The sequence below is a fragment of the Camelus dromedarius genome, chromosome 19, assembly GCF_036321535.1.
Source record: "Camelus dromedarius isolate mCamDro1 chromosome 19, mCamDro1.pat, whole genome shotgun sequence".
NCBI lineage: Eukaryota > Metazoa > Chordata > Mammalia > Artiodactyla > Camelidae > Camelus > Camelus dromedarius.
In genome coordinates this window covers 18,425,460-18,452,728 of record NC_087454.1, presented here as the reverse complement: position 1 = coordinate 18,452,728, position 27,269 = coordinate 18,425,460, and the positions used below count along the sequence as shown (strand labels likewise).

Below are 27,269 nucleotides of genomic sequence, written 5' to 3'. Positions count from 1 at the left end.
TCGCGGGTCCGGGCGCCGCTGCCCCCGCGGCGGATCTGGAGCGTCCCCGGGTCCCGAAGGTGAGTCTCAGGCCCCTCGTCCCAGACCCGCCGGGCCCGGGAGATGAAGGTGGGCGCGCCGAAGTAGGCGGGGAGGGGACTTGGGCAGGCGTGGGCCCCGCCATCCCCTGGACACTGCCCTGAAGTAGAAGGCGGTCCCGCCGCTGCCCCCGCCGGCGTCGTGGGCGAGCCCCCTGGAGGCCGCGGAGCTTTGCGGCGGGACCCGGTTGGGCAGGTGGAGCAGGGGCGTCCGGTTGCGGGTCTCGCTCCCTGTCAAATTTTTCAAATTTTTTTCTGGTCTTTTTTTAACATATGTTTATTTATATTAACTTTTGCCCTTAACAGAGGCACTGGGGATTGAACCCAGGACCTTGTGCACACCAAGCATGCAGTCTACCACTGAGCTATACCCCTCACCTACTCAGTGTGCACTCTTGATCTGAGAAGTCATGCCTTTATTTCTGGAAAATTCTTACTTTTTCCTCATCAACTGTTATTTCTCAGTCATTCACTACCTTCTGAATCTCCTGGATATCAGTGTTGTATCCTTTTAATGTAGGTCCTTCCTTAACTGCTCTTTCTTATTTTTCATCCCTTGCTATGTTCCGAGTGAAGTCTTCAGTATTATCTTAAAAATCAGTTATTCTTCAACTGTGTCCACTCTGTTGTTTATCCTTGAATGCATTTTAAATGTCAAAATTTTTTCTTAAATCCTAAGATTTCTAATTAGTTCTCTTTTACATCGACTTGATGTTGCATTTTTGCCTTTTTTTGGTTTCATTATCTCTTATATTTCTCAAAATCACTTATTTAAAAAATTCCCTGGACTGTAAAATAAATTTCATTTCAAGTGAGTTTCTGATTGTTGGTTATTTTTCTTAGGACTAGAGTTCTTCGTGTGTTTTGGAATTTAGTTTGTAGGTTTATTTTGTGTGGGAGGCTGTTTTAGATTTCTCTCTCTCCTTCATTCAGCATTCTATTTAAGACCCTTTCTGGGACTTACACCCAGTGTCTGAGTGTTGCTGCCCCAAGGAGATACTGGAGTGGGCTGACCTAGTATGGGACCAGCAGCTTCGGGGCTTAGTTACTGCACATAAGACTGGTCTTGTCCCTTGGCTCCTGGGCCCGTAGTTTCTGATCAAGCCATAGCCTGAGTCAGCAGCCTATAATCTTTTTTTCCCCTGCCCCCTTGCAGGAGTGTGGAAGTCTTCTGAAGCCTCTAGCATCAGAAAGTAAGCCTAGTTCCCTACAGTTTGAGACACACCACCTTGAGTCTCTAATCTCCCAGAAACTTTTCTCAGTTCTCTCAGATCTTAATGATTCTATTAATCCAGAGCTAACGTCATATATAAAACTTAAATTCCACCACTAAAGTAAACATATCAGTGTAACCCCCATTAAACCTCCCAGCTTATACAGCCCCACAATCCATTCCTATCATTTCCACCCTGAATCATACTCAGTATTCCTTTAAAGTACAGATCTAACTCTATGACAATGAAGTAAAAACTTTGACGTCCCTCGGTTTTTCAAGTCTAAACATCTTAGCCTATAGTTCAGGGCTGTCTTCCATTCCGGTGAGATGCCTCTTTCTCATCTCTTGTCCTGCATTTTCTCCCACTCTCTGGTTCCACCAGGACCCCCCGCCTGTCCTTAGAGCCACTGTGCAGTGTAACCTTAAATACCTTTGGTTCTGCTGTTTGCTTGGCCTGTGATGTTGAGGCTCCTCCTGTCGCACTTTCTCTACCTGTTATTTTAGGCCTAATTCAAATGTACTTGCTCCTAAGCCACCTTCTTTCACTGCTCCACATCCTGTCAGAATTATGTTTTTCCTACTCTTTGCTCCCTCAGTATTCATCGAAATCACTACTATTTATTAATTTATTTTCTTGGAGTAAGTACTTTATTTCAGATGGTTCAAAAAGCAGAAGAAATATAGAAGGTATGACATGGAAATTTCCCTTCCTCTCTTATTCTGCAGTTACCTAGTTCCCTCCCCAGAGGCCACCCCTCTATATTAGTTTCTCATTGCTTTAATAATGTGGTGTAACAAATGATCACAAATCTTTTGTGGCATACAGCAATAAACATTTCTTTAGCACACGGATCTGTGAGGTTCTGCTGACCTGGGCAGGGCTTACTTATACAGCTGCAGTCAGCTGTGCATCCACGAGGCAGCTCTGCTGATCTCAGCTGGGCTCACTCATTCGTCTGGGGGTTAGCTGGCTGCATAGTCAGTTTACAATGTTGTGTCAATTTCTGGTGTACAGCATAACGTTTCAGTCATGCACATACATACATATATTCCTTTTCATATTCTTTTTCATTATAGGTTACTACAAGATATTGAATATAGTTTCCTGTGCTATACAGTAGACACTTGTTGTTTTCCCACTACTTTTTAAATTTCCATTAATATATAATATTTTCTCATCAGGTGTATCCTCCTAAAGGAGATTCAATTGGGGATCTTAAATCAGTTACCCCTTCACTGCAGGCTGGAGTGAGCCCTTCTTAGTTAATCCCAGAATGGCTTCAGCAGGGGAGCAGGATGGACTTAAGGTTGTGAAGGTGGAGGAAGACCCTATCTGGGATCAAGAAACCTACCTTCAAAAGAAGAGCTTTTCTGGCCAGGAAGCCTCCCGCCAACTTTTTAGGCACTTTTGTTACCAAGAAACTCCTGGTCCCCGAGAGGCGCTGAGCCGGCTCCGGGAGCTCTGTCACCAGTGGCTCAGGCCAGACACACACACGAAGGAGCAGATCCTGGAGTTGCTGGTGCTGGAGCAGTTCCTGACCATCCTGCCTGAGGAGCTCCAGGCCTGGGTGCGGGAGCATCACCCGGAGAGTGGGGAGGAGGTGGTGGCTGCAGTTGAAGATCTGGAGCGAGAGCTCAGTGAGCCAGAGAACCAGGTGGGCTCCTAAACATGGAATGTTAAAGGAGGGGTGAAGTTTGGTGACCCAGGTTGGTTAGCTGTGGCCACATGTATTAGTTCTCTGTTGCTAGGCAACAAATTACCCTCCAAGCTTTAATGGCTTAAAAAAACTATTATCTCCCAGTTTCTGTGAGTCAGGATTTTGGGAGCCACTTAGGAGGATCTCTCAAGAAGTTGCAGTGAGGATGTCAGCCAAGACTACAGTCCTCTGAAGACCTGACCATGGCTGGCAGTCGGTGTGGCGGTGGGCCTCGGTTCTTCCCTGGCTGTTGGCAGGAAGTCTTTATCTTCTGGGTTTCTCCCTAGGGCTCACTGAGTGTCCTCCGAACATGTCAGTTGGCTTCCCCGAGAGAGAGACAGAGAAATAAAATAAGGAGGAGGCTGCATCCTTGTTACAGTTTAGTCTCAGAAGTCATACACCAGCACTTCTGCCATGCATTCTATTCAGTAGAAAGGAGCCGTTTTTGAGTACATTTCTCACTGAAGGGGAGGGGAGTTAGGCTCCACCTTTTAATGGGAGGAGCATCAGAGAACTTGTGAACATATTTTGAAGCACCACACCACGCTGGCCACTCTTGTTCTCCCCCTTCTGTCTAAGGTGTGGAATTAAACTCTGGACCTTCCACTGTGCCATTGCTCTGCAAACTGTTTCATATGGTTCCATATGATCTCTCTTTTTGTTGTTGTTTGTTTGTTTTGGGAGGAGGGAGGTAATTAGGTTTTTATTTATTTATTTTTAGTGGAAGTACTGGGGATTGGACCCAGGACTTTGTGCATGCTAGGCACACACTCTACCACTGAGCTATACCCTCCCTGCTCTGATCTCTTTCATTGAGTATTAGCCTGGGTTCCTTCTCTCATGAATCCAAATATACCTCCCTGCCTTCAGGTCCTAGATTGTGATCATGGACATTCTGAAGTGCTCTCAGGGGATGCAGTGCATCTGAAGGCCAAGCCGGAATCAACAGCCATCCAGCTTCAGTCCAGTGTGACACAGCTCAAAGGTGAACCTTTAGATCCCCACAAATTTGCAGAACAAGGTAAGGACTTTAACAAGTCCATTCAGGGGATCTCTGGTGGCTCAGTAAAGGGTAATAGTTAAGATTACGGACTCTGGGGCCAAATTACCTGGGTTGGAATTTAAGCACTTCTGCTTAGTAGCTGTGCGACATCGGGCAGGTCAAGTAATCTTCCTGTGCCTTCAGTTTATGCATCTGTAAACAGGGGATAATTATAGTACCTGAGTCACAGAGTCAACGAAGATTTAATAAGTTAATGTACTTAAAACAGTTCCCACTTCATAGTAAGCGCTGTGCATTGCCTGCTTGTGCACATCCTCTCTGGGAGCCGCCCCTTCCCTGGGTGACCCCCTCCAGCCATTTCAGCAGTGCTGCTGACCCCTTACTCTGCTGGTTTCAGTATTTCCAATTAGGCCTTCTTTACGCTACACTGCCAGTTTTGCATTCCCAGGACGTGCGTGTTTCATATGGCTCTTTTTATTCCCCATCCTACGGTTGTGCTCTTTCATAAAGAGATGACGTCATTTGGTCCATTATTCCAGATGGTGAAACCATACTTGAAAACCATGATTCAGCATCAAAACAAGAAGTCTTAAAAGAAATGGGACATTTAGAGAATAGCAGACTGCAAAGAGATGTTCCTCTAGATTCTAAGCACAGAGAAACTTGTAAACATGGGAGCAGGGCAGAAAAACAGAGGGGACGCCCCGCTGGAGAGAGACATCACAGGTGCAATGAATGTGGGAAAAGCTTTATTCAGAGTTCCGTTCTCATTCAGCACTGGAGAATCCACAGTGGGGAGAAGCCATATGAATGTGAAGAATGTGGAAAGACCTTCAGTCAGAGGTCAGGCCTGATTGAACATCAGCGAAGCCACACTGGAGAGAAACCCTATCAATGTAAGGAGTGTGGGAAAGCCTTCAGTGCCAGCAATGGCCTCATTAGACACAGGAGGATCCACACAGGGGAAAGACCATATGAATGTGAAGAGTGTGGGAAAGCCTTCCGCCTGAGCTCATACCTTGTGCAGCACCAGAGGATACACACTGGAGAGAAGCGCTATCGCTGTAACGAGTGTGGGAAAGCCTTCAGTCAGAACGCGGGGCTTTTTCAGCATCTCCGAATCCACACTGGGGAGAAACCCTATCAGTGCAGTCAGTGCAGTAAAAGCTTTAGTAGGCGAACGCTGCTTATGAAACATCAGAGAAGCCACACTGGAGAGAGACCGTATGCGTGTGATGAGTGTGGGAAAGCCTTCAGTCATCACTGCAACCTCATCAGGCACTTTAAAATCCATACCGTTGCCAAACAGGACTAATCCCATGGACCACCAGGGCCCCTAAATGGGGCCATCTTGGAAAGTAAGATTTCAAGTGGCTTATTTTGTTCTTATCAAATTTACTTTGCTTTGGAATGCACAGCTTTTCTGCAGACCAGGTGCTGGTGTCTCCTGGGTGGATGACTGTATCGGCGGTTGCCAGGAAGCCTTCTTTTTCCCTATCCCGTGGTTCATTTCCAATGATGTCCCTTAAAGAGACCAACTCTTACCTGGAAATAAATTGTATGGAGCAGCCGTTATTGAATAACACTTAATACTAAACAACTCTAAGTAACTAGTATTTGTGTATGCTTTTTTAAGATTGGATAAATTCAAAGGACATTCAGAGGTGAGTCTTTTTTTTTTTTTTTTTGTAAAATTGATGTTTTAAATACAATTAAGTTTTTAAGGAATAAGAATCATTCCCATCCCCATAGGAAATCGTTGCCACAGTCTCCCCAGGAATGTGATGGATTATCTCCCTGGTGCTTTCATCAGAATGGGTGGCAAATTCATTTACTAAGCAGCATTACACATGCTGTAAAACCTGTCGATTTGATGGTTTAGAAATCCATGTCCCATTTTAATTATCTAATTCCAAATTCTCAGGGCAGGTCATCCCATATTTAAGGTTTCCATTTTTGTTATAAGTAATGAATAAGGTGGTACTTTAAAACCTTTGCAATGTGCCTGTTTTATTCAGCCTTTTCTGCCACTGCCTTTTGAAGGTTAGTCAGCATCTTGAAAGGCCATTGCAAGCAGCATCATTGAGAGTCTGTAAAGAGCCTGGGGGTTGGGGGATGGTAATGCTGGGTGAGGGGAGGGTATAGCTCAGTGGTAGAGAGCGTGCTTATCAAGCACGAGGTCCTGGGTTCAATCCCCAGTACATCCATTCAAAAGAAATGGATCCTCTGACCTCAGGCAGCTTGTTGCTTAACTGGGGAGAACAGCATGCTCAGGCCATTTACTGTAAGGGTTAAACACACAAGTGTGGCACCACACCATCTACGTTCAGCTCCTGCCTCTGCCTCCCCATCTGTGAGCCTTGCCACTTTAAGCAACTTAAGTAAGTGCTCCTATGCTAACAGTCTCCCTGTCTATAAAACGGGATAGAGTGCCCTCTTAGGTTACCTAAGATTCCGTAATACAAACTTGTAAAGCACTGAAAACATAACTCTCAATAAATGTGCACTATGATTTACATAAGAAATAATACCATCTCATGAATGTAGGTGGAATTGTAAGTATCGTGTTGGAACGAAATCGAATGTTAAATACCTTTGCTAACATTCTTGCTATACTTTTCTCCACAGTGAAAAAATCTGAATCAGAATTTCAAAAGAAAGGAAATCAAAGTTCACCTTAAAAGTATATCATGCTAAGGGAGGAAGGTATAGCTCAGTGGTAGAGTGTGTGCTTAGCATGCATGAGGTCCTGGGTTCAATCCTCAGTACCTCTGTTAAAAAACATAAAAAAGTATACTGTGCTAAACATGTCTTCAAAGTATATTTTTAAAAAATTTAAAAAGTATATGTGTAAACGCATATGTATATATATTTGGTTTTCCTTATAGCTCAGGGACCATAACAAAAAAAAGCTCTTAAAAATCCCTTGACTATTTCTTTGTAAATAGAAGAATTAGCTAAATGCAGATTATCTAGAATAGTGCTTATGGAATGTTAAGAGTATCTACAAATCACCTGGGATCTTGTTAAAATACAGATTCTAGTTCAAAAAGTCTGAATGGAGCCCAGGCATCTGCATTTTCAGTTAACTCCCAGTGATGCTGGTGCTGCTGGTTAAAGGAGTGCACTTGAGGATCAAGGCCCCACACAGCCCTGATGGTCCTGATCAGCTGGAGGTGCCACGCAAGTCGGTTTCCTTCCCATCCTTCTTCCACCTGCAGCCTCCCTGTCAGCACGTTGCCCCTACATGTGTGCTCCCAACGTGGCCCCACTGCCTGCCCCACCCTAAGAGGAGTGAGATGCTCCTGCAGTGCAGTGGGCAGGTGGGCTGAGGTGGCTTGGGGAGCCAGGTGGTGTCCTCTGCTCTGTGACAGGCAAATCCAGCCAAATCTTAACCCAGGATGTCCAAGTGGTTCTGATAAGCGTTTACTTTAGGAAAAAGCCGCTGCCCCAGAGCTTCCATGCTCCCTCCCCCATCCTCTTCATGTGAGCTCCAGGGTGAAGGGAAAGGAGCTGTTGGACATTTAGGAGCACAAGGCAGGCCTGCGATCCTCACCCCTAGTCCGCCCTGGGCTCCCTGAGCACCTCAGGACACAAGGACGAGGCAGGTCTCCGCTGCCATGTCCTCGTGTAGGGCAGAACTGCCTCCCACACACACCTTCGACACAGCTTCAGTTTGGTCCCTCTGAGACTCCAACCCCAGTGCTCAGACAGCCCCTTCCTCACTCACTACCCAGAAAGGCAAAGAAAAGCTCACAGAGGAGAAAGCAGCCACAAAATAGAGGCCAAAGGGGTAAAGGAGAAAAGCAAAGGGGAGGAGAGGCCTCCCAATGAATGAGGGGGGGAGAGGGGAAGAAGGAGGAAGGGGGGCCTGACAGGCCTGCAGCAAGGAGAAACTGAAGGGGGAATTTGGGACTGTGTCGTCTTTTTTGTTCAGTTTCTCTTTCACCAGACCAATCCAAAGACTTACAGTTGCTGATACCACTTCCTTGCATTCAGCCTCATTGACAGTGACATGATGGACTTTCAGTGCCTGTGATCCGAGGACCATTGAGAGGAGAAGGGATGTTCAGGCAGTGCGCAGGGCACTCAGCCAGTTGGCATCTGCTGAGCCCCGCTCTGGGCCAGCGGGCACTGTGATGGGGGCTTGGAACACTTCAGTGAACCATACCAGAGGAAAACAATAAACAGTAAGTATAACAATTAAATTTTATATATATATATATATATGACAAAGTGCTTTGGAAACAAGAGTGGCGCAAGATAAAGGAGGAGCAAGGTTTCGTTATATAGGGTGGTCAGGGAAGACTTCGTTAAGGAGGCATTTGAGCTAAGATTTGGAGAAGGTGAGGGAGTCAGCTCAGTGCTGGAAAGGTAATCCAGGAAGAGGGATCAGCTGGTGCAAAGGCCTTACGGCATAGAATAAAAAGCTTTCCCACTGGGTTTCTTAGATGATCCTCACAATCACCCAGAAGAGAAAGGCCTGGGTATTTACCATCCACGTTTACAGTTGAGTAAACTGAGTTTTTAGTGACATGAAGTGATTGCTCGACGTCGCATCCCTGCGAGGTAACAAAGTTCTGTATTTGAGACTGCCTCTCTGGCTAGTGCTCTTTCCTATTTAGTGGCCAGAAACTTTGTTTCACCACCTGGGAAATACTATTCTTCCTTATCTAGAAAACATAGGTGCCACATAAGTAGGTGGCAGGTAATTATTTTGTGTGACTAGCAGTGTCCTGAGAGCCTTGGGAGAGAGGGTGATGCTCATCCCGTGTTGGTGCGAGAGGAGGACTTGGATAGACTCAGGTGATGTTAATGGTTGGCTGAGGGTGCCAGAGCCTGACGGGAAGGGAGGGCTGGGAAAGCCGAGGGGTGGGAGTGAGAGACAAGTCAAGGTTGCTTCCTGGCAGCAGGGCGCTGCCGTTGTTTGTTACTAGCGTGGCTGTGGACGCACTGCTTCCCCTCTCTGAGCCCTGGTGGAAAGACATGAAGGCCAGGTGGGTGAGTGGAGACCTAGGGGTGAGGCCATGCCGGGGAGCCCTTCCTCTCTAGGTCTCTTGGTGCTCCTGTATCCCAATGTGACGTCCACTTAGGGGGCACGTCGGGATGGGGTGGAGCTAGGAGATGGAAGGTAAGAGCCAGACTTGTATGGAAAGGGACGTCCCAGGATTTGGGGGAGCTGGGGAAGGGGGGCAGTCTCCTACTTGCCTCTTTGCCCTGAATGGGCCCAAAGTGAGGAGGCCAACGGGATGAAACAGCTAATGAGCCCCCTAGGGAGACAGCGGAAGTGTCCGCGCATGGCGGAGCCCAGAGAGGGTCCCACCTGGGCTGGCGGGGCCGGGGCGAGCGCAGTCATCGGGCTCTGGGCTAAAGTCCCCGGGAGGTGGACGCCCAGCGCCGGCTGCGTTGCCAACCAAGGCAGGGTGAATGCGGGCCTTTCCGGAACAGGTGTGGTGCTAATCCATTCTTCTGTAGCGCTTGCCGCCTGCCTGGCACAGCTCTCATCGCTTTAACAGGTGTTAACTCATTTAATCGTCAGAAATGATGTAAACGATTATGATCGACTCAGTCTTGAAAGAATAATATAATGACCCTTACATACTCAGCCACCTTCAGCAGTTATGCTGACCAGGCTCGTATCACGTGTATCCCCATCCACTTACTCCCTTCCCTTGTTGTTTTAAAGCAAATCCCAGATACATTGTTTTACCTGTAAATATTCCAGTATGTGTCTCTAACTTCTTAAAACATAGATATGATACTTTTCTCACATAAAAATTAATAGTTATTCCTTATTCCTCATTACATAGCCAGTAAGTGTTTCCATTCCAATTCTTGGGCCATGTATTTTTTAGTTTGCTTGAATCAGGATCCCCGTGATGTCTACAAAATGTGTTTGGCTCATAGGTCTTGTCTCTCTTAAGTAGGTTTCCCCTCCATTTCTTTTTTCCCATTGCACTGTATTTGGTGGGGGTGGGGGGTCATTTATGCTGTAGTTGCCCACAGTCTGCATTTTGACAAATGCCTCCCTCTGTTGTAGTTTCACATCTTCTCTATTCCTGGGAATTGGTAGTTCAGTCTAGAAGCTTGAACATACTCAGGTTTAGCCTTTCTCACAAAGACCACTTCATCATGGTGTCGTTTTCTTCCATCAGGAAGGAAAGTCTGGTTTCTTTTTGTGATGTTAGCAGCCATTGACATTTAGTGTCTCTATCCACTGATTCATAATGGTTGGCAAAATCATGGTATTCTAATTTTACCATTCCTTCTTTATTCATTAGAGGAATATATTTATTAAAAGAAACCTTTTCTTAACACCTATTTGATTACCAAGTATTATAGTTCACATGGAAAAGGCAGGATAAATCCTTGACTGCTTCCAAACATACTTAAAGTATTTCAATCCATTGCTGTCATTATCTTTACTGATGCACAAATTTTCCCTTCTTCAGATGGGAAGCTCTTCAGGTTGGCTCCGGAGTCCTTCTGACATGAGACTCTGTCAGGAACTTCCTCGCTTTATGGTGACAAAATGTTTCAGGCTTATGTCACATATTTCCTGTCTCAGATTTCTCCAAGGACCTTTGGCTGCTTTGGGGGGAAATGGAATTTTAAGACCGCAGATTGGGTGTCAGGCGATGTTAATTTCTTAGCTGGTCATTGTTTCTAAGCCTTTTTAGTAGCAAGACCTAGGGCATATACACTTAGTGATACTTCCAATTCAAATTCAGGACTATAGGTTACTTCTCTTACATTTGTATCTTCTCTCATATTACTTATTTCTATGTAACAAATTACCTCAAAACTTAGTAGTTTGAAACAACCCATATTATCTCATAGTTTCCATATGTTGGGAATCCAGGTATGGCTCAGCTGGGTCCTCTGCTTCAGAGTCTCTCAAGACTGAAATCAAAGTGTTGATCAGGGCTGGTGTCTCATCAGGTTTGACTGCGGAAGGATCTGCTTCCAAGTTCATGTGGTCATTGACAGAATTCAGTTCCTTGAGGGTTCCTGGACTGAGGGCCTCAGTTACTCTTTAATTACTTGCTGGCCTTGGCAAGAGGGCCATGTAGGCCTCTTTAACATGACTGCTTCATCGAACTCCGCAGGGGAGAGCATAGCTAGCAAGCAGAAGTCAGTTTTTTTGTAACCTATTCACAGAAGTGACATCCCCTCAAGATTACTGTATTCTGTTGGTTAGAAGCAAGTTATTTAAAGGGAGAGGATTATATAAGGCTTTGAATACGAGGAAGGGGGATCACTGGAGGACATCTTACAGGCTGCCTACCATACTTTTCTCCCATGTCAAGAATCCCAGTTCTCAAGGACAGTGGGGATCAGAGAATTAATATATTACATCATATGTGCATTTAAAATTTTAATAGATACTGAAGTACCTTAAACTGGCTGTGCCAATTTATATTCCCACTTGCCTATCTTTGCCAATATTTATATTAACAAACTTTTAAATACTTGCCAATCTGTTAGGTATGTAATGGTGTCATTTTTATTTTTAATCTCTGAATACTACTGGACTTTTGTGCCATTTTATGTTTATTGGCCTTTTGCATTTCCTTGTTGTGAATTCCTTATTCATATCCTTTGTCCAGTTTTGTTTGGGGCTTTTTAACTTTTCCTTATTGGTGGGTAGAAATTCTGTATATTCTGTATATTAATCCCTTAATATGGGTTAATTAACCCATAGTAATATGTATGTACGTATGTATTTATATATAGTTACACACACACACACACACACACACACACACACACACACACACACACACATATTTCCCTTAAAAAAAGAAAAAAAGACTACCTCTGAATACAAGATGCTGAATGAGAGTCTTTCTGAATCCCAGACTCCAGGCAAGGTGACCCAGCTACTTAATTATCTGGATTAACTGAAGAAGCACGAGAAGTCCCAGGCTGTGGCCATTCCAGTTCCCTCTGGAACAGAAAAGGGCTACACAAATCAAGGGGGAAAAAACCAGATTTACATAGCACCAGGAATCCAGCCTGCCAGGAAAGATTTCCTTCTATCAGGAAATCTGCAGAGAGCACTTCTGCTATCAGGATTCCCTTGGGCCTTAACTGTGAGTCATCTCTGGGAGATCTGGGAGTAACAAAGACCCAGTCCCTCTCCCTGCAGTAGCAAAAACCTCACCAAGGTATAAGTTTACGTCCTCACATGCAGATTTTGCATGCGATTCCAAGGCTCTATTCCAGTTTTTAGGGAACTAGGTTCCTTCTAGCTTATTTCTTCATCACTTCCTGAGCAGGCACTTATGTGTATAGCCTGGGCCCGTTCTCCTCTAATCTTAGGGAGTCACTCACCCTTGGGCTCATTGTGTTCTTAACTGTGAAGTGTCATTGAGGACAATGTAAGAGTGTGGGCCAGGCTGAGAGGTAATCTGCCTAAAGTCATGTAGTTGGAATTCAAAGACTTTCTGGTGCCAAGACCCACAGTTATGCTGCCTCATAAACACTATTTATGCTACTTTATAACATAGTCTCTACCTTCTGCAAAGCTGATGCTGATTTGCTCTTTAGAACTCTCACTGTGGTGTGATTTCGAGAAGGGCTTGGGTGGTGGGAGGCTGTGGTGGGCAGCCAGGCAACATCACAGAACTGATCTAAATGGTAGTAATGGAGGAGGAGTGGAGAGACACAGATTCAAGAGAGATTAGAGGTGGGTGGTAGAAGGAAGGAATCACAGATGTCACCTACAGTACCTGGGTGGGTACTGAAGTAATTTACTTAATTATGGAACCCCAGAGAAGAGAAGAACACATTTAGAAGGGGGAGATAGTAACTGCAACCTTTGATAACTGCCAAGTGGGGGCTGGCCAGAGGGCTCTAAAGAGCAAGATAGAAATGAAAGTGAAGTAAGAGTTTATTCTGTAAATAATGCCCACCCACATTAGCAATTACCATCTGTACCATTTATTTATCATTAAAAAAATTTTTTTATTGAAGTATAGTTGATTTACAATATTGTGTTAGTTTCTGGTATACAGCAAAGCAATTCAGTTATACACTCACACACACACACACACACACACACACACACACACTCTTTTCCACATGATATCTAATAGGATATTGAGTATACTTCCCTGTGCTATATAGTAGAACATTGTTGTTCATCTATTTTCTATATAATAGTTTGTATCTGTTAATCCCAAACTCCTAATGTACCCCTTCCCCACCGTCTTTCCCTTTTGGTAACCGTAAGTTTGTTTTCTGTGTCTGTGAGTCGGTTTCTGTTTTGTAAATAAGTTCATTTGTGTCATATTTTAGATTCCACATATAAGTGATACCATATGGTATGTCTCTTTCTGACTTACTTCGCTTAGTAATCTCTAGGTCCATGCATGTTGCTGCAAATGGCATTATTTCATTTTTATGGCCAAGTAGTATTCCACTGTGTATATATACCACAACTTTTTTATTCAACCATCTGTTGATGGACATTTAGGTTGCTGCCATGGTTTGGCTGTTGTTAATAGTGCTGCTATGAACATTGGGGTGCATGTATCTTTTCAAATTAGTTTTCTCCAGCTATATGCCCAGGAATGGGATTGCTGGGTCATATGACAACCCTAATTTTTAGCATTTTAAGGAATCTCCATACCGTTTTCCATAGTGGCTGCACCAATTTACATTCCCAACACTGTAGGAGGGTTCCTTTTTCTCCACACCCTCTCCAGCATTTATTGTTTGTGGACTTTTTGATGATGGCCATTCTGACCAGTGTGAGGTGGTACCTCATTGTAGTTTTGATTTGCATTTATCTAATAATTAGCAATGTTGAGCATCTTTTCATGTGCCTATTGGCCATCTGTATGTCTTCTTTGGAGAAATGTCTGTTTAGTTCTTCTGCCCATTTTTTGATTGGATTGTTTGGCTTTCTGTTATTGAGTTGTATGAACTATTTGTATATTTTGGAAATTAAGCCCTTATCAGTTGCATCATTTGCAAATATTTTCTCCCAGTCTATAGGTTGTGTTTTCGTTTTATGGTTTCCTTTGCTGTGCAAAAGCTTGTAAGTTTGATTAGGTCCCATTTATTTATTTTTGCTTTTTGCCTTGGGAGACTGACTTAAGAAAACACTGAAAAAACTTCCACAGTCACAACAGGACACACCTTTCATTTCAATATTCAAAGGCACTGCTTCACTTCTGGTTTTCCCTTTAGAGAACTCTTTCTTCAACATCCCTGCCTACAGACAATCAGATGTGGTTTTTCTCCAATGCTCAGGTCTTCAGCCTCTTAGACCTATGTTTTGTTTCGATCATCCTTGTATCATGGGCTCTGTCTCGATTTTCAGCTATGGATTCAGCACCATTCTTTGGTTACTGTGAGACTGCCTATATTTTAAATGGCATTCCCCAGAGAAAACTACCAGGATTGGGGGGGGGGGGACAGGGAGGAGGGAGCCAGGATTTCATTCTTTAAATGCACAATATAATTCAATTTAATAAGTGATTTCCCACATTTAACATCAAAATTAGACATAGAAAAAGTTGCCACTGGATGTCAGCATTTTTACAGATCATTTTTAACATTACTTGTTATAACAGTTTTAAAAAACTACATAAATGTTTGAAAATATTAGTTATTTAATAATTTCACTGTATACACACATCAGGTTTGCTTTGGTACAATCTGATGTGAAATTGTGATTTTTCTGTCTTATTAACATCCGCATCGTGTCTGTTTTATCTGCCTTAATCTGACAGACTTGCATTGTGCTCCAAGTAAAAATGTGCAACATATCTCCGAAAATCCACAAGATCCAGAGAGGCCCCAGGGTAACAGGCTCTGTGTAGCTGCCATGCATTGCTCATGGCTACATCAATCATGTAGCTCACCAAAACTGAGTACCACTTTTTGCTTCTTACTCTCACCCTGTATTTGGAAGTGGTCTGTTCCATTTTAGCTACACCTTCCCTGCACTCAGCATACAATTTCACTATGGATGGCTGACTTATCTGAGGGCTCTCCTCATCGCTGGCATAACCCTGTATCTCACGGACTGGCTCTATGCCAACAGCGCTGGAGCACAGACTGATAATGCCATCACCATGCCAACGACACACAATGATCTCATCATTTTCTTCTACTCGGAAATCAAAATACCCCCTTTTCATTTTTTTCATATGCTCCGCATTCATAAGGGGACATTTTTCGGTCCTGTTCTCACGAATTGTTCCTGTTGCCCTCACTCCTTTCTTCTTTAAGGCTGATACCAGTTTGACACTTGTAAAGAAGCTATCAAAACACAGGTGATAGGGATAATGACCTCTCTCTAAAAGAACATCAGCAAACTTCATCACCAGATTTCCACCTACACCGAGATCAAGATCCTTACCTGCCATCACAGTTGACTCTTCTTGATAGGGCTCAAACCAAACCAGATACCCCTGTGTGGTTGTACCACACCAGATTTTATAGCCAATTCTGATAGGTTTCCCATTCAGGAACTGGTCACTATCAAAGCATTCACACATTGTCTTATCAAAACAATAGTATTCTTCTAGGGGAGCATACAGGAGAAAGTTTTTATTGATTTGCTTTATGAGAGGCCTCAATTTTGTAAACTTATCTTTTTGATCTAGGTGGCTGTTATCTGCAAAATGCAGGTATGAGAAAATCAATTCAAATCTGTCCCTTCTGATCGCATCTCTAACCAGGTTCTGATCAGCATCAGACCTTTCCCAATACATTCCCCTTTTGGGACGCCTCACAAGTCCACTCAAAAGCAGGACACCAAACACACACCTCATTTCCTGAACTGTGACTTCCAAGGTGACATTTTTCTGAGAAGCATAATTATTGGTTTCACTGACAATCAAGTTGAATGTCTCATCATCAAAAAACAACTCAAAGAGCTCTACTGGGTTCAACTTTTCACTCTTGAGAGTCAAAAGTCCAGAATCCAATGCTGACCAGCTTGGAAAGTTGGGTTTAATGTCTCTTTTGGTCCAAGTCTTTTCTGGGACACTGGACACCTTTACCTTTTTCAGAGCAGGCTGGGTCTCAGGCTCGCTTTCTTCCACGTCTGAGTCACCAGAGAATGCCAGGCCTTGGAGCAGTTCACTCACTCGAGTGTTGTCCCTTTTTCTCCCTTTCCGGGTAATGTCTCCTGCAGCATATTCCAGGGATGAGATGTGCATCCGAGCCCACAAGTCACCCGGGTGACGGTCCTTCAGAGTGTTCAAATGCGCAACTGTCCTTTCAACAGGGACAGGAGTACTACAAGGGACCTGGGGTACACAATCTCTGGGAAGGAATAAAGTACATAATGCTATAAAAATCCTCAGTCTTATTCAATGATACAGGATAAATCCACGGACGCCTCAGCATTCTTTTATAAGGAATACGTCTCACTCCTCACGTTTCCATGGGGAGGACCTAGGCCAGACTGAACATTTCTGGGCCCTCCCCACTTCCCACTCACTCCTCATGACATAACTAATGTTGAATCTGGGAGAAGGAACTGGGCCGAACTCCTTAGGAGCAAGTTGCAGACATTCCATGTTCCTTTTTGCCCCAAGATGGATCAGATCAGGAGGGCCTGTGAGGGGGAGGTCTGGGGCTACCGTGTGCCCACGTAGCTCTGCCTCTGAGTGGCTTTATCAGTCTAGCTTCCATCAGTCATAAAGCTGAGGTTTCCAGAACCATCTGTTTTACTCCTTTGTCTCTATCAGTTGGTTCTGTATTTGGACAAGGAAATGGGTGGTTATTTACTGAGCCCCCTCACCTCTCACAGCATTTCTGAACATGGAAGGATTTAGCCTCTCCTAGTTCTGCATTCATCTGGTAGACACACTGCTCTGGGGAGAAACAAAAGAGAAACTCAAACTTACTGCCCTTGAACCGATTTTTATGAAGTTTTCAAGGGAGTGGGCTAATGTTACTAAAGATGAAAAGTATTATTTTACACAAACTTCTTTAATTCTGGGAATTTGCATTTTATTCGCTAAAGTCTTATTGGTAAACAGTCTAATTTTAGAAGACATAAGAGGGGAAAACAGTGAGATGACTATGTTGTACTATAATTTACACTACATATATTTATTCAGTTAAAGAATTTATTACCCCGGGTGTCTTTAATTTACTATGTGTATGATCTATTCAGTACATCCATGTTAGAGCTCCCTGACATCCTCAACTTTGGGGATCCTCCTTGAATCTCATCACTACACTGAAGTTTCCACTGCTGAAACCAAACTCCGAGGACTCACTCTATCCCCAGTTTCTTTCCACTCCAGCCTCCTCACACCTTCATCCCATGATACCTATTCTCCCATCTCATTCTGACTTCTCCATTCCCTCCTGCTTTCACCTCCCTTCCTCTTTTCTCTAGACCCTGTGATGCATCACCTTAGTCCCCCTCTTGCCAGGACCATCAATCACCCTGCCCCAGTGTCCTTCTGTAGCACTGGACCAGCACAACTTCAGCACCAGATCAACCCCATCCTTGGGCTTCTCTGTTCCTCACCCAGCAGTGAGCAGTGCTGGGGAAATCAGAGTTAGGAAGACACACTGCTAAAATCATGGCCTCCCAAACTCAGCTAGTTACTCAATACTGCTCAGAAGTGCTTCTCATTTCCTCATCCCTTTCTTCCCAGTTCTCCACAACATCATTCTCAAATCTTCTCCCCAATCCTTGGTATCCCTCAACATGACCTCTTTTCCTACTCCAAAGAGGACCCAGAATTTTTCATGCAGAAACTTGTTCTTCAAAATGATCTACTGTGGCTCATGACTCTTCTCCTATCCTCTAGGCACTTCCATTTTCTTTCTCTGCTTCTCTCCAACCCACCTCCTCTTTAGCTAGTAACTTCCTATGTACTTATCAGGTCTTGTTTCAAAGGTCACCCCTTCTGGGACACCTCCTCCAGATCTCATGTGGGTCCTCTCCTGCGTGCTTGATCATAGCTGCAGGGCACTTCATCACACTGCACTGTATTGTTTTCTCACCTGCTGGGCCCTCATGTGACTTACTGAAGGTAGGGTCTCTGCATTATGTACGATGAATATGAGTGATAAAATGCTGAGTAAGGGGGAGGGGAGGGGGAAGGGAGGAACCCTTGATTTCGATACTGTGATAGGGCTGTACAAACCTACAACAGCCTTCCCTTTCAGACGTCTTGTCACATGAAATAAGAAGATACTTTGATTCTCTGAGGCACTGTGAGTCACGGTTTCAGTGACCCAAAGTAAATGTGCCTGACAGGCGCAATAGCAGGCGCCTATTCTCCAGTTATAACTCCGTGCTGAGTCAGTGTGTTCTCTCTCTTCTTTTAGTGCACCTTGGCTCAGACTTCACCAAAGGTTTCACGTCTCCTCTTAAGCTTAAGACATTTCTATTTTAACTGAGATTTAGCTCCCTGTTTCTCCAAGATAAACAGATGTCAATAAGGAGAATCCTCATCCCCTTCCCTGCTCTGCAGTGTGAGTATCCCATGCTCTTTCCTTTCTCTTTTCTCAAGTCCCTGAAGACTTAATGGCTTCACCAGAACCCAGCCCTCTTCTCACGACTGGGTCCCTCCATTTCTGCTTTAGAAGCATGTATGCTACACATGCATTCACTCCCTCAACCAACACTTACTAAGCACCTACTACTGTCTCTGATTTGTCCCTCATGATCAGCTATTCTTTTTTTTTTTTTTTTTTGAATCTTTATAGGGTTTTTTTGTTTGTTTAATTGAAGTATAGTTGACTTACAATGTTAGTTTCTGGTGTACAGCAAAGTGATTCAGTTATACATTTATATATGTCCTTTTTCATTATTACAAGATATTGAGTCTAGTTCCCTGTGCTATACAGAACATTGTTGTTCACCTGTTTTATATACAGTAGTTTGTATCTGCTAATCCCAAACTCCTAATTTATCCCTCCTCCCCTTTGGTAACCATAAGTTCACTTTCTATGTCTGTGAGTCTCTTTCTGTTGTATAAATAAGTTCATTTGTATCATTCTTTAAAGATTCTACATATAAGTGACATCATATGATATCTGGCAAGTTTTGAGGCATATCTCCTAAGGTCAAGATCTATTTCTTTGTCTCTGTCTCCTACCCAAGTATCAGCTCACTCATTCAGATGATTGGAGACACCCTCAATTCCTCAGTAGGTCTTCTGTGAGAACTGTTCCACATGTTGATGTATTTTTTGATGTATTTGTGGGAAGAGGTGAGCTCTGCATCCTTCTGTTTCACCATCTTGAAGCCCCTCCTCACCACCGTCAGCTACTCTCCATTTGATTCTTGTTTAGGACTCTCCTAATAGAGGCTGAAAATACTCCTCTGTCTTCCCTAAGTCCTCTTCCTGGCCTGATGGTATTTCTTTCTTAACCACTATGACAACCTCACCCACAGCCCTCACTCTTGTTTAAATCCTCTGCCATCTCTATCTTCTTTTCCTGGCTTCTATACCTATAGCCCCACAAAGACACAAAGGCGCCAGGGGACTAGTGATCAGGCAGGGTGGACTGAGTCAGGATAGGATTCTTGGAGGCACTGTGTACCAACTGAAGGTTTTGTATAATGAGGATACGTTGACAGGTCACCTTGTTGGCATGGGGCCTCCGAAGATCAAAGGAGTGAGTGGTACTCCTCCTGTATTCCAGGGAAGCAGGACTTTGACCAACTGGTTTCTCTGGTTCCATCCCAATTTCTTCTTACATCTCTAGGATCTGTTCTACTTAGGGTCATGGACACTCACCTTTTGGGTGTTCCTGATGTCTCAGCACCTTGTTCCATTTCTTCAGAAGTTTCTTGCTTTGGGTTAAACAATCCATCTTTAGGTACAAATTCTTGAGCTAAAATAATGTTAATAATTTAAATGTCACCTGTTGCCTGAATTTAGAAAAAACAGCCGCTAAGGTAGGGAATAGGATGTTCCAAATTGAAATAAACAAACAAATCAACAGGTGTCCCAGGAGTGCAGTCATAGCAATCCTAAAAATGTGGCACAGTATGGGAAGATAATAAGAATGGTCAATCTGCAGGAGAGAGGGTCTAACAGAGCAAAGCATATTTAAAGCAAAGCATACACATGGACTATACAGTGTTCTCAAAGTGAAGAGACAAAAGCAAAGAAGGCAAAGAAGGGATCAGGAAGAGGAGTTTATGAGACTTCCAGCTGGGAAGGGATGTCTGAAAATGACAAATTATCTGCAACCTGTGAAGAAGGCAGAAAAGGGAGGAGTTGTTGAGGGAATCAGGGAATGTGGAGGGATGATCAGAGAAGATAAGAGTAAGATTCAGTGGGCTGAGTGATTAGCAACAGAAGATAATGTGATGGGGGAGGATGCAAAAAGACAGGGGCTGAGAGATGTGTGGAAGCAGAGGCCAGAAGGAAGGGAAGGAAGGGTGAGGGTCTAGGAAATGTGGGTTCACAAGGGCACAGTCAGGGTTAATGATGGGGAAAGGTGAGCACAGCTGGGGACCAGCCAGAGGCCTTACTCATCAGATTGAGGTTTGTAACCTTCTCCTGAGCTGAGTTCCCACAGAGGTTCCTCTGAGCCGGACTCAGATATGGCCACTCCTTTGGTACAAGGGCCTGGGCTGCTGCTTCCTCAGTCTTCACTGATGTCTAAAAAGGCAAAAAAATGGCCTCTTAGTCTTCACTGTGTAAGGGTAAGGGGTCCAGCTGTGAAGGATGTTGAATACCACACTGTAGACCTGCAGTACCAACCCCTCGGCAGGGCTGTGCTCTCTCTGAAGGTCTGGGGGGGACTGTCCTTGCCTCTCTCCTAGCTTCCAGCGGCTGTCAGCAGTCCTTAGTGTTCCTTGGCTGGTAGATGCATCCCTCCAATCTCAGCCTTCGTCACTACGTGGCCGCCTCCCTGTGTGTCTGTCTTCACACGGCCTTCTCATAAAGTCATCACCCACTGGATTTAGGGCCACCCTAAGCCACCATGGCCTCATCTATAACAATTATATTGATTTTAAAGTGTATAGGTAAGTTTTTTTGCTATACATTTATTTTTAGAAAGGCAAAGTTTCTTCACCTTTTCTTGCTATTTAAGAACAGGAGGCACTGGGTCTGACAGGATCAAAGACCAATTAGAAGTCAAAGAAAAGAACTGATTAGGCGAGGACTCCATGAAGAGCCTGTCTTGAGAAAACTGACTCAGTAAGAGAACTTAGATGGGAGCCTTAAATATTTTTTAACTAAGTGACTAGGAAAATGATTGAACCACTAAGAGAATATGGGGGAAAAAAACCCAAGAGTCCATTTTGTGAAGATGTGAAGTTTTGCCTTGGATACACAGAATTTCCATTGTCATCACCAAATATTAATGGGGTATGTGCAAAATACTGGGAATATAAAGGAATATGAGGAAGAGTCTCAGACTATGAGGCATTCATGGTCTGTGATATTCTGTGACAAGGTGAAGGCAGACAGACTGTGCCACCTGAAAGGCTCTCGGGGTGGGCAGTGTGAGCCAAGAGAAGGGCCAGAGGCAGGTGGTCAGGAGGGAGGGCTGCTGCTGAGGTTCCCATAGCCTGGGCACTGTGCTCACCTGGGACCTGGCTGAGTTAAACCCAGGTGCTGCTGCCTGGTCTCTGGGATTCTCCTGGAGAGGGGCTTGTCCCTGGGGAGCAGGCCCTGTGGAAGGAGGAGTCAAGAGCTCTCAATGAGACACAATGGCCTTTAGGGGACCCAGCCCCCAAATCTTATGTTTGTTAAATATCTAAGAACTAAGATGCACATCTTACTAAGATAGAACATCACAACTGTTTTCATTCTGTCAGGAACTCTACAATTATTAAAGTTCAGGGTCTCACACCCACAAAATTGAGTGGTGTTTGTGAACTCAAGAGGTGCTTTTCAGTAATGCACTTTCACATACATAAAGAAAAATTAGAAACCACAGAGGAAAGGAAGAAGCTGGTGAGAAAAGAAACATTAATCAGAGGATACACAGATGAAAGAAAAGTAAGTGGAGAACAGAGACAAGGCAAAGGGAAAAGAGGAAAGCAGAAAAGAGGAAGAAAATAAGGATACAAAAAAATAGAGTTGATAAAAGGGGAGGCTCTGTATGTGGGAGAAGCAGGGGTATATGGGAAATCTCTGTTACCTTCCCTTTTAATTTTGCTGTGGACCTAAAAAAAGTCATACATGTACACCCGAAACTAACACAAACTGTAAATACACTTCAATAAAAAAAAAAATCACACACACACACATAAAAATTAAGTCATACATACATAGCAGAGATGTTAGCCATGAGCTAGAAGAACTTTTGAGAATCTGCCACACTGGAAACTGCAACAATAACCCTAAGACTGGTAATGACTACACCAGTGCCAGGCACTGCACTGTTACTTGAAAAGACTATTTCCAATTCCTTACCAGTACAATGTGGAGAACATAGTCTACCTTACAGGGCTAAAGAAGATCGAGATAAAGAACATAAAAGCGCTCTATAAACTGTAAGATACCACATGAAGTAATGTATCATTTTTCAACATAAGGAGCCAAAAATTACTAAACAAAGAGGACATGGGATGATTCTAAGCCAAAACACAACACAGAACATAGCACACTTTTCTTTGCTTCAGACACAGTGGATCACTGTAGAATCTTTTTGTTCCTGTTGTTTCATATCTAGAGGGAATAAAGTTTCTGGGGGAAATGCCCTTGCCCCTGAGTCACTGCTACTGCCTTACCTCCCCACAATGCATACTTGCCAAAAACCAACAACTTAAAAAGCACAGAGTAAAGCAGGTCTGCTGACAGAAAGGGCTAAGCTAAGGAGGGGGAAATGGAAGGGGGGCAAAGATATAATGCAGTGAGGAAAAAGATCAAAGAAAGGCAAAGGGAAATTTGAGAGAGCAAAGGTCAGGCCAGACTTTAAACTGCTCCTTATCATCCTCCTGAGTTGGAAAAGTATTAAGCCTGAGAAAGAGGCAGAGGAATGTTTTCAAACATGAAAGCTCATTACAAACATGACACTGATCCATTGCTCTATATTTCTGCCAAAGACAGAAAGAGAGAAAATGGACTTATGTCACAATGAATCAGATGGTATCTCAAAGTCTTTCCTACTTCACCAACATATCTGAACATTTAACCATGTGTTTGACACTAAGAATCATGCACAGCTAGCTGAGCATTAAGAGATGGGCAAAAATAAAGTACTCAATAGTTTTCATTTTAAATCTAGTGTTCCATGACAAGTGAGAATGAAATACCATACACACATAAATAATACAATCACTGTAAACCATATTTTTGATTTAAAAAAAGAAGGCTTCAATGGCACTCAACTCTTTAATGATAAAATCCAAACTTCTTAGTTGGAATTTAAACACTCCATAAAAGGACCTTCCCACCCTCCCCCCAACTCTTTCCCTAAACAAACCCTACCCTCCAGCTATGATGGTTGACTTATTATCCTCTTGAAAATACCAGCAAGAGAAGAGGGAATGCAGGCAGCCTGGGAAATGGATCTTCAGTTCATCTGGTCTCAGGGAACCTGGAGAAATGTGCTTGGATTATAACTAGTAGGCAGGCAGACCCTCACCCAGTCTCCAGAATATTTGGGAGGGCCTAAGAGGGTATAAATAAATTCCTTGAGAATGACAGGGCGTGCTTCCAGAAGGACCAGAGGGAGCATCCTCATCCTGATCACATACAATACAGCAGTGCTGCATCCCCTGGGGACTCAGAGCACCGAAGAAGCCACCCCTCTGCCCAGGAGATGCTTCTGGAGTCCGGCTCTGTAAGCCAGCTCATGCTCCTATGACAACTGCTGTCTGTCAGTTACCATCACCATTCTAACTACTCACCTCCATTCTTCATTACGCCCCCACCACTACAGTCAAAATGGGATGAAATCAGTATCAGCGAATGTACATTCATCATCGCAGGGGTGAATGGGAATGCTGTCCCTGTTTCTGCTCCCTCACCGAGGCTCAATGCAGGCTCATGCCTCCAGGAAAACCTCTCCAACCCCCAGGACCGCAGGGCCCCTACTACCTCTAAGCTTTTTCACATGAACAAAACATCTGGGGCTTCATGTCATGGTGGTTTTTAATAACCAAAGACATATTACAGAACTATCAGTCGAGTAAATAGGGAAATACCAAATTCGATTTATGCTGCAGTGGGTAAATAACACAAGTAATCTGAGCCCCATACTTTTTCTTTTATCTCCCTCAAATGTTCTCATATTTATTATATGAATCCCTCATTCTGCACTTACTGTCAAAAGATCAATAGTCACAGATCACTGACGTGGTGACTGTAAACCACGATTGTAGTAAGTCATGAAACCCTCTGAAATTGTGTGCATAATTTTGTATGTACATGTCTTATCCAGGGAAAAGAATTAATTGTTCTCAATAAAATCTGGGGAAAATGACAGCATCCTCACCACAAAAGTTAAAAAGCACAGCTTTGCAGTGTTCTGAGGTCTCTGAACGTTCTGCGTACTTTAGTCTGTTCTCAGTCTGTCTGCAAACCACAGGCTGCAGACTTTGCCTTCTTTGCACAGCCTGTCCTACCACACAGAGCTGGAATACAGCCAACAGCGGGGATGGGTATGGAAAGTGAGAGCTCTGCACACAGGAGGGTGCACTCCGAATGCAGGAAGGAGAGAACATATTTAAGCCTAAAGCTGTATTTAAATTACTGAAAGGTTAGAGGCAGGGAGGCTGCTGAAGAAAATGTTACCACGGACAAAAAGATAAATTTGTGGAAAGCTACCAAGTAAACATTTAAAGCATCCACAGTTGTAGAATTAGAAATGTAAAAAAAGACAAACAGTAGAGGGAATTTGGGTCAGAAGATCAGGTGACTTAATTCTAGAAGTTGCTCTGCCTCTCCTGACTCTGGGCAAGTCATTTAAACTCTGAGTTTTGGTTTTCCTAACTATTAAGTAAGGGTGTTAGATGAGAAGATCTTTGACTTCTAACATTTTACAATTCCAGAATTTTTTTTCCTTTTAATGGAGGTACTGGGGATTGAACCCAGGACCTTGTGCATGCTAAGCACCGGCTGTACCACTGAGCTGTTACCCTCCCCCCACCCCAAATGTTTTCAAAATCTTGCTTAGATACAGGGTTAGACAAAAGCAAAACTTCAAAACTTGAGGACACAGATGAACAAGCTTTTACTCAGACGGCCATGCACCTGTCAGTGGCCTGCTCCCATGTCCTCCCTAAACTCACCCTCTGGCACTCACCACTCACTTCCTGGGCAATCTCTTGGGGGAGATCTGGAGGTTCACACTTCAAGATGGTCACTCCAGGTGGGAGCTGGGGGTTCAGACACTCCAAAGAGGCTCCTTGATATTCTGTCACCAGTAGGTGCATGTCCTGTCCCTGAGGGTAGACAGAAGCCTGAGGACAAAAGATTCACCTTGAAAAGGCATCCTGGTGGGAAGTGGACCAAACAGCAGTTATGGACATCCTAAAGGAACACCATACAAGCCCCAATCCTTTAAAGAGGCGGTGAGAAGACAGAAGCAAGACAGAGACATTCACTCATTTGGCAAATACGGACTGAACACCTACTAAGAGCCAGGTTCTGGTCTATATTGTGGGGATATAGTGGCAAACAAGAGACACAATACAGGCAAAGAATCGCAGCCTAGAAAACAAATCAAAAACCTAGATGGATGATTAAACTAGTGGGTGGAAGTTTAATGAGAAATAGGATATGCACACCATCTCATAATGTCTCCTACAGATTACTTATTAATTACAAAGGGGAAAATGATAACTATAGTGGAGAAGTCTGACAGATACCACCTTAACCTCATAAGTATTGGGACAATCCATCATCATGTGCCTTGTGATCTGATGCACTGAGAACACAACATTGCTTCTGTGGTTTTCTAGCCAAAATGCACAACCTGGGTGTTATGATGAGAAAATATAAGACAAACCCAAATTGAGAGGCATTCTATAAAATAATTGCTCTGTACTATTAAAAAATACCATTGTCATGACAAAGAAAAAACTGAACTCTTCCAGATCCAAGGAGACTAAAGAGACAGGAACTAAATGTAACGTAGGATTGGAGCAAAACTGCCATAAAGAATACGATTGGGCTAACATGGATATAACTGAACAAGGACTACTGTTGAGATGATGGTATTGTAACAATTTAATTTCCCAAAACTTGATAATTGCATTCTGGTTATATAAGAAAATATCTCTGTTCTAAAGTGTTTAGGTAAAGGGGTATAGTATTTCCATAACTCTCAAGAAAAAAATGTGTGAGTCTGTGCGTGTACATGTATGCACACAGAGCGAGCGTGCACTTATTCACAGGTGAGTGGGGCACAACCTGAAACAATTATTAACAACTGGTGAATCTGGGTGAAGAGTACACAGGGGTTCTCTGTACTAATCTCTTAATACTTTTATAAGTTATAAATCCTTTCAAAATAAAAAGTTAAACATTGACAAGCATTCTCCATTTCTTCTCCCACACGACCACACACGTTCTCTTCCCACCTGCTGCCCTGTGTCTTCTGTGTCTTTCTCTAGATTCTCCAGCACTGTCACTGCCTCCTCCCCACTCTCCAGAGGATACTCCTGCACACAGGCCTGGAGCTCCTCAGGCAGGATGGTCAGGAACTGCTCCAGCACCAGCAGCTCCAGGATCTGCTCCTTGGTGTGGGTCTCTGGCCTCAGCCATCGATGACAAAGTTCCCGGAGTCGGGCCAGAGCCTCTCGGGGCCCGGTGACCTCCTGGTAGCAGAACTGCCGGAAGCGCAGGCGGCACAGCTCCAGAGTATGGGAGCTGCACCTCTGCTCCCATGTGGGATCTTCCTCCTTCACTTTCACAAGGCTGTCTCCATCTTCAGGGATGGGGCGTGGCAAAGCTTCATCCATGCTGAGCTTAAAGGCTGAAAAAAGGTTCACTTCACTGGGGTCTATGCAAAGAAATGTTTTTCCAAATGTGTCTGAGGCATAAGAATTGATCAGTAACCTGAAAATTATAAGAGCTTCAAAACTCTGTGTAACATACTTATATTTTTGTCCCCACTCTAAGTCATGCTCAAAAACTGAGCCTGCTTGCCTATATTATCAGTGAAGTTTATCAGAAGAATATCTTGAATCCTAAGTGAGTTGAGCTCAGAAGTGAGGGATGCAACAAGGTAAGGGGTTGGGGGAAGAAGGGTTAACAAGAATCTTGAGCAGCTTACACTTCACATGAAGGGAAGGGATTTTATCCATGGAAGAGCCAGATGGCTGCCTTCGTGGACAGATTAACATACTCTTAAAGGTCATCTAT

The 27,269-nt window shown here is 43.8% G+C and overlaps 2 protein-coding genes and 1 non-coding gene across 5 annotated transcripts; 2 read left to right on the top strand and 1 right to left on the bottom strand.

The window, feature by feature from the left end:
- Nucleotides 1-26,992, top strand: ZSCAN31 (zinc finger and SCAN domain containing 31). The gene is made up of 6 exons (XM_064476064.1): nucleotides 1-59; nucleotides 2,476-2,948; nucleotides 3,861-4,011; nucleotides 4,533-5,657; nucleotides 7,993-8,183; nucleotides 26,519-26,992. Exons 2-4 carry the CDS (start codon nucleotides 2,568-2,570, stop codon nucleotides 5,306-5,308), a joined length of 1,308 nt encoding a protein of 435 aa, XP_064332134.1. The 5' UTR covers nucleotides 1-59; nucleotides 2,476-2,567; the 3' UTR covers nucleotides 5,309-5,657; nucleotides 7,993-8,183; nucleotides 26,519-26,992.
- TRNAD-AUC (transfer RNA aspartic acid (anticodon AUC)) lies at nucleotides 6,128-6,200 on the top strand. The gene has a single exon. It is a non-coding gene; the product is annotated as a tRNA-Asp (tRNA).
- PGBD1 (piggyBac transposable element derived 1) lies at nucleotides 14,442-26,866 on the bottom strand. 3 transcript variants are annotated; one of them, XM_031435416.2, is made up of 7 exons: nucleotides 26,486-26,866; nucleotides 25,207-25,363; nucleotides 21,538-21,623; nucleotides 20,496-20,603; nucleotides 19,731-19,827; nucleotides 16,763-16,835; nucleotides 14,442-16,281 (listed from the first exon to the last, which is right to left on the bottom strand). In XM_031435416.2, exons 1-7 carry the CDS (start codon nucleotides 26,864-26,866, stop codon nucleotides 14,727-14,729), a joined length of 2,457 nt encoding a protein of 818 aa, XP_031291276.1. In that variant the 3' UTR covers nucleotides 14,442-14,726. The 3 variants fall into 3 exon arrangements, with proteins under 3 accessions (XP_031291276.1, XP_031291279.1, XP_031291280.1); XM_031435419.2 differs by having other exon boundaries at nucleotides 25,207-25,345; XM_031435420.2 differs by lacking the exon at nucleotides 16,763-16,835 and having other exon boundaries at nucleotides 20,474-20,603.
- Nucleotides 26,993-27,269: the final 277 nt, after the last annotated feature.

Coding starts and splice junctions, on each gene's coding strand:
- ZSCAN31 (XM_064476064.1), top strand. CDS start 2,568: ATGGCTTCAGCAGGGGAGCAGGATGGACTTAAGGTTGTGAAGGTGGAG. Junction 2,949..3,860: donor TCAGTGAGCCAGAGAACCAG/GTGGGCTCCTAA, acceptor CCCTGCCTTCAG/GTCCTAGATTGTGATCATGG. Junction 4,012..4,532: donor CCACAAATTTGCAGAACAAG/GTAAGGACTTTA, acceptor CCATTATTCCAG/ATGGTGAAACCATACTTGAA.
- PGBD1 (XM_031435416.2), bottom strand. CDS start 26,866: ATGGATGAAGCTTTGCCACGCCCCATCCCTGAAGATGGAGACAGCCTT. Junction 20,604..21,537: donor TTAACTCAGCCAGGTCCCAG/GTGAGCACAGTG, acceptor TTGCCTTTTTAG/ACATCAGTGAAGACTGAGGA. Junction 19,828..20,495: donor GGAACTCAGCTCAGGAGAAG/GTTACAAACCTC, acceptor ACATTATTTTAG/CTCAAGAATTTGTACCTAAA.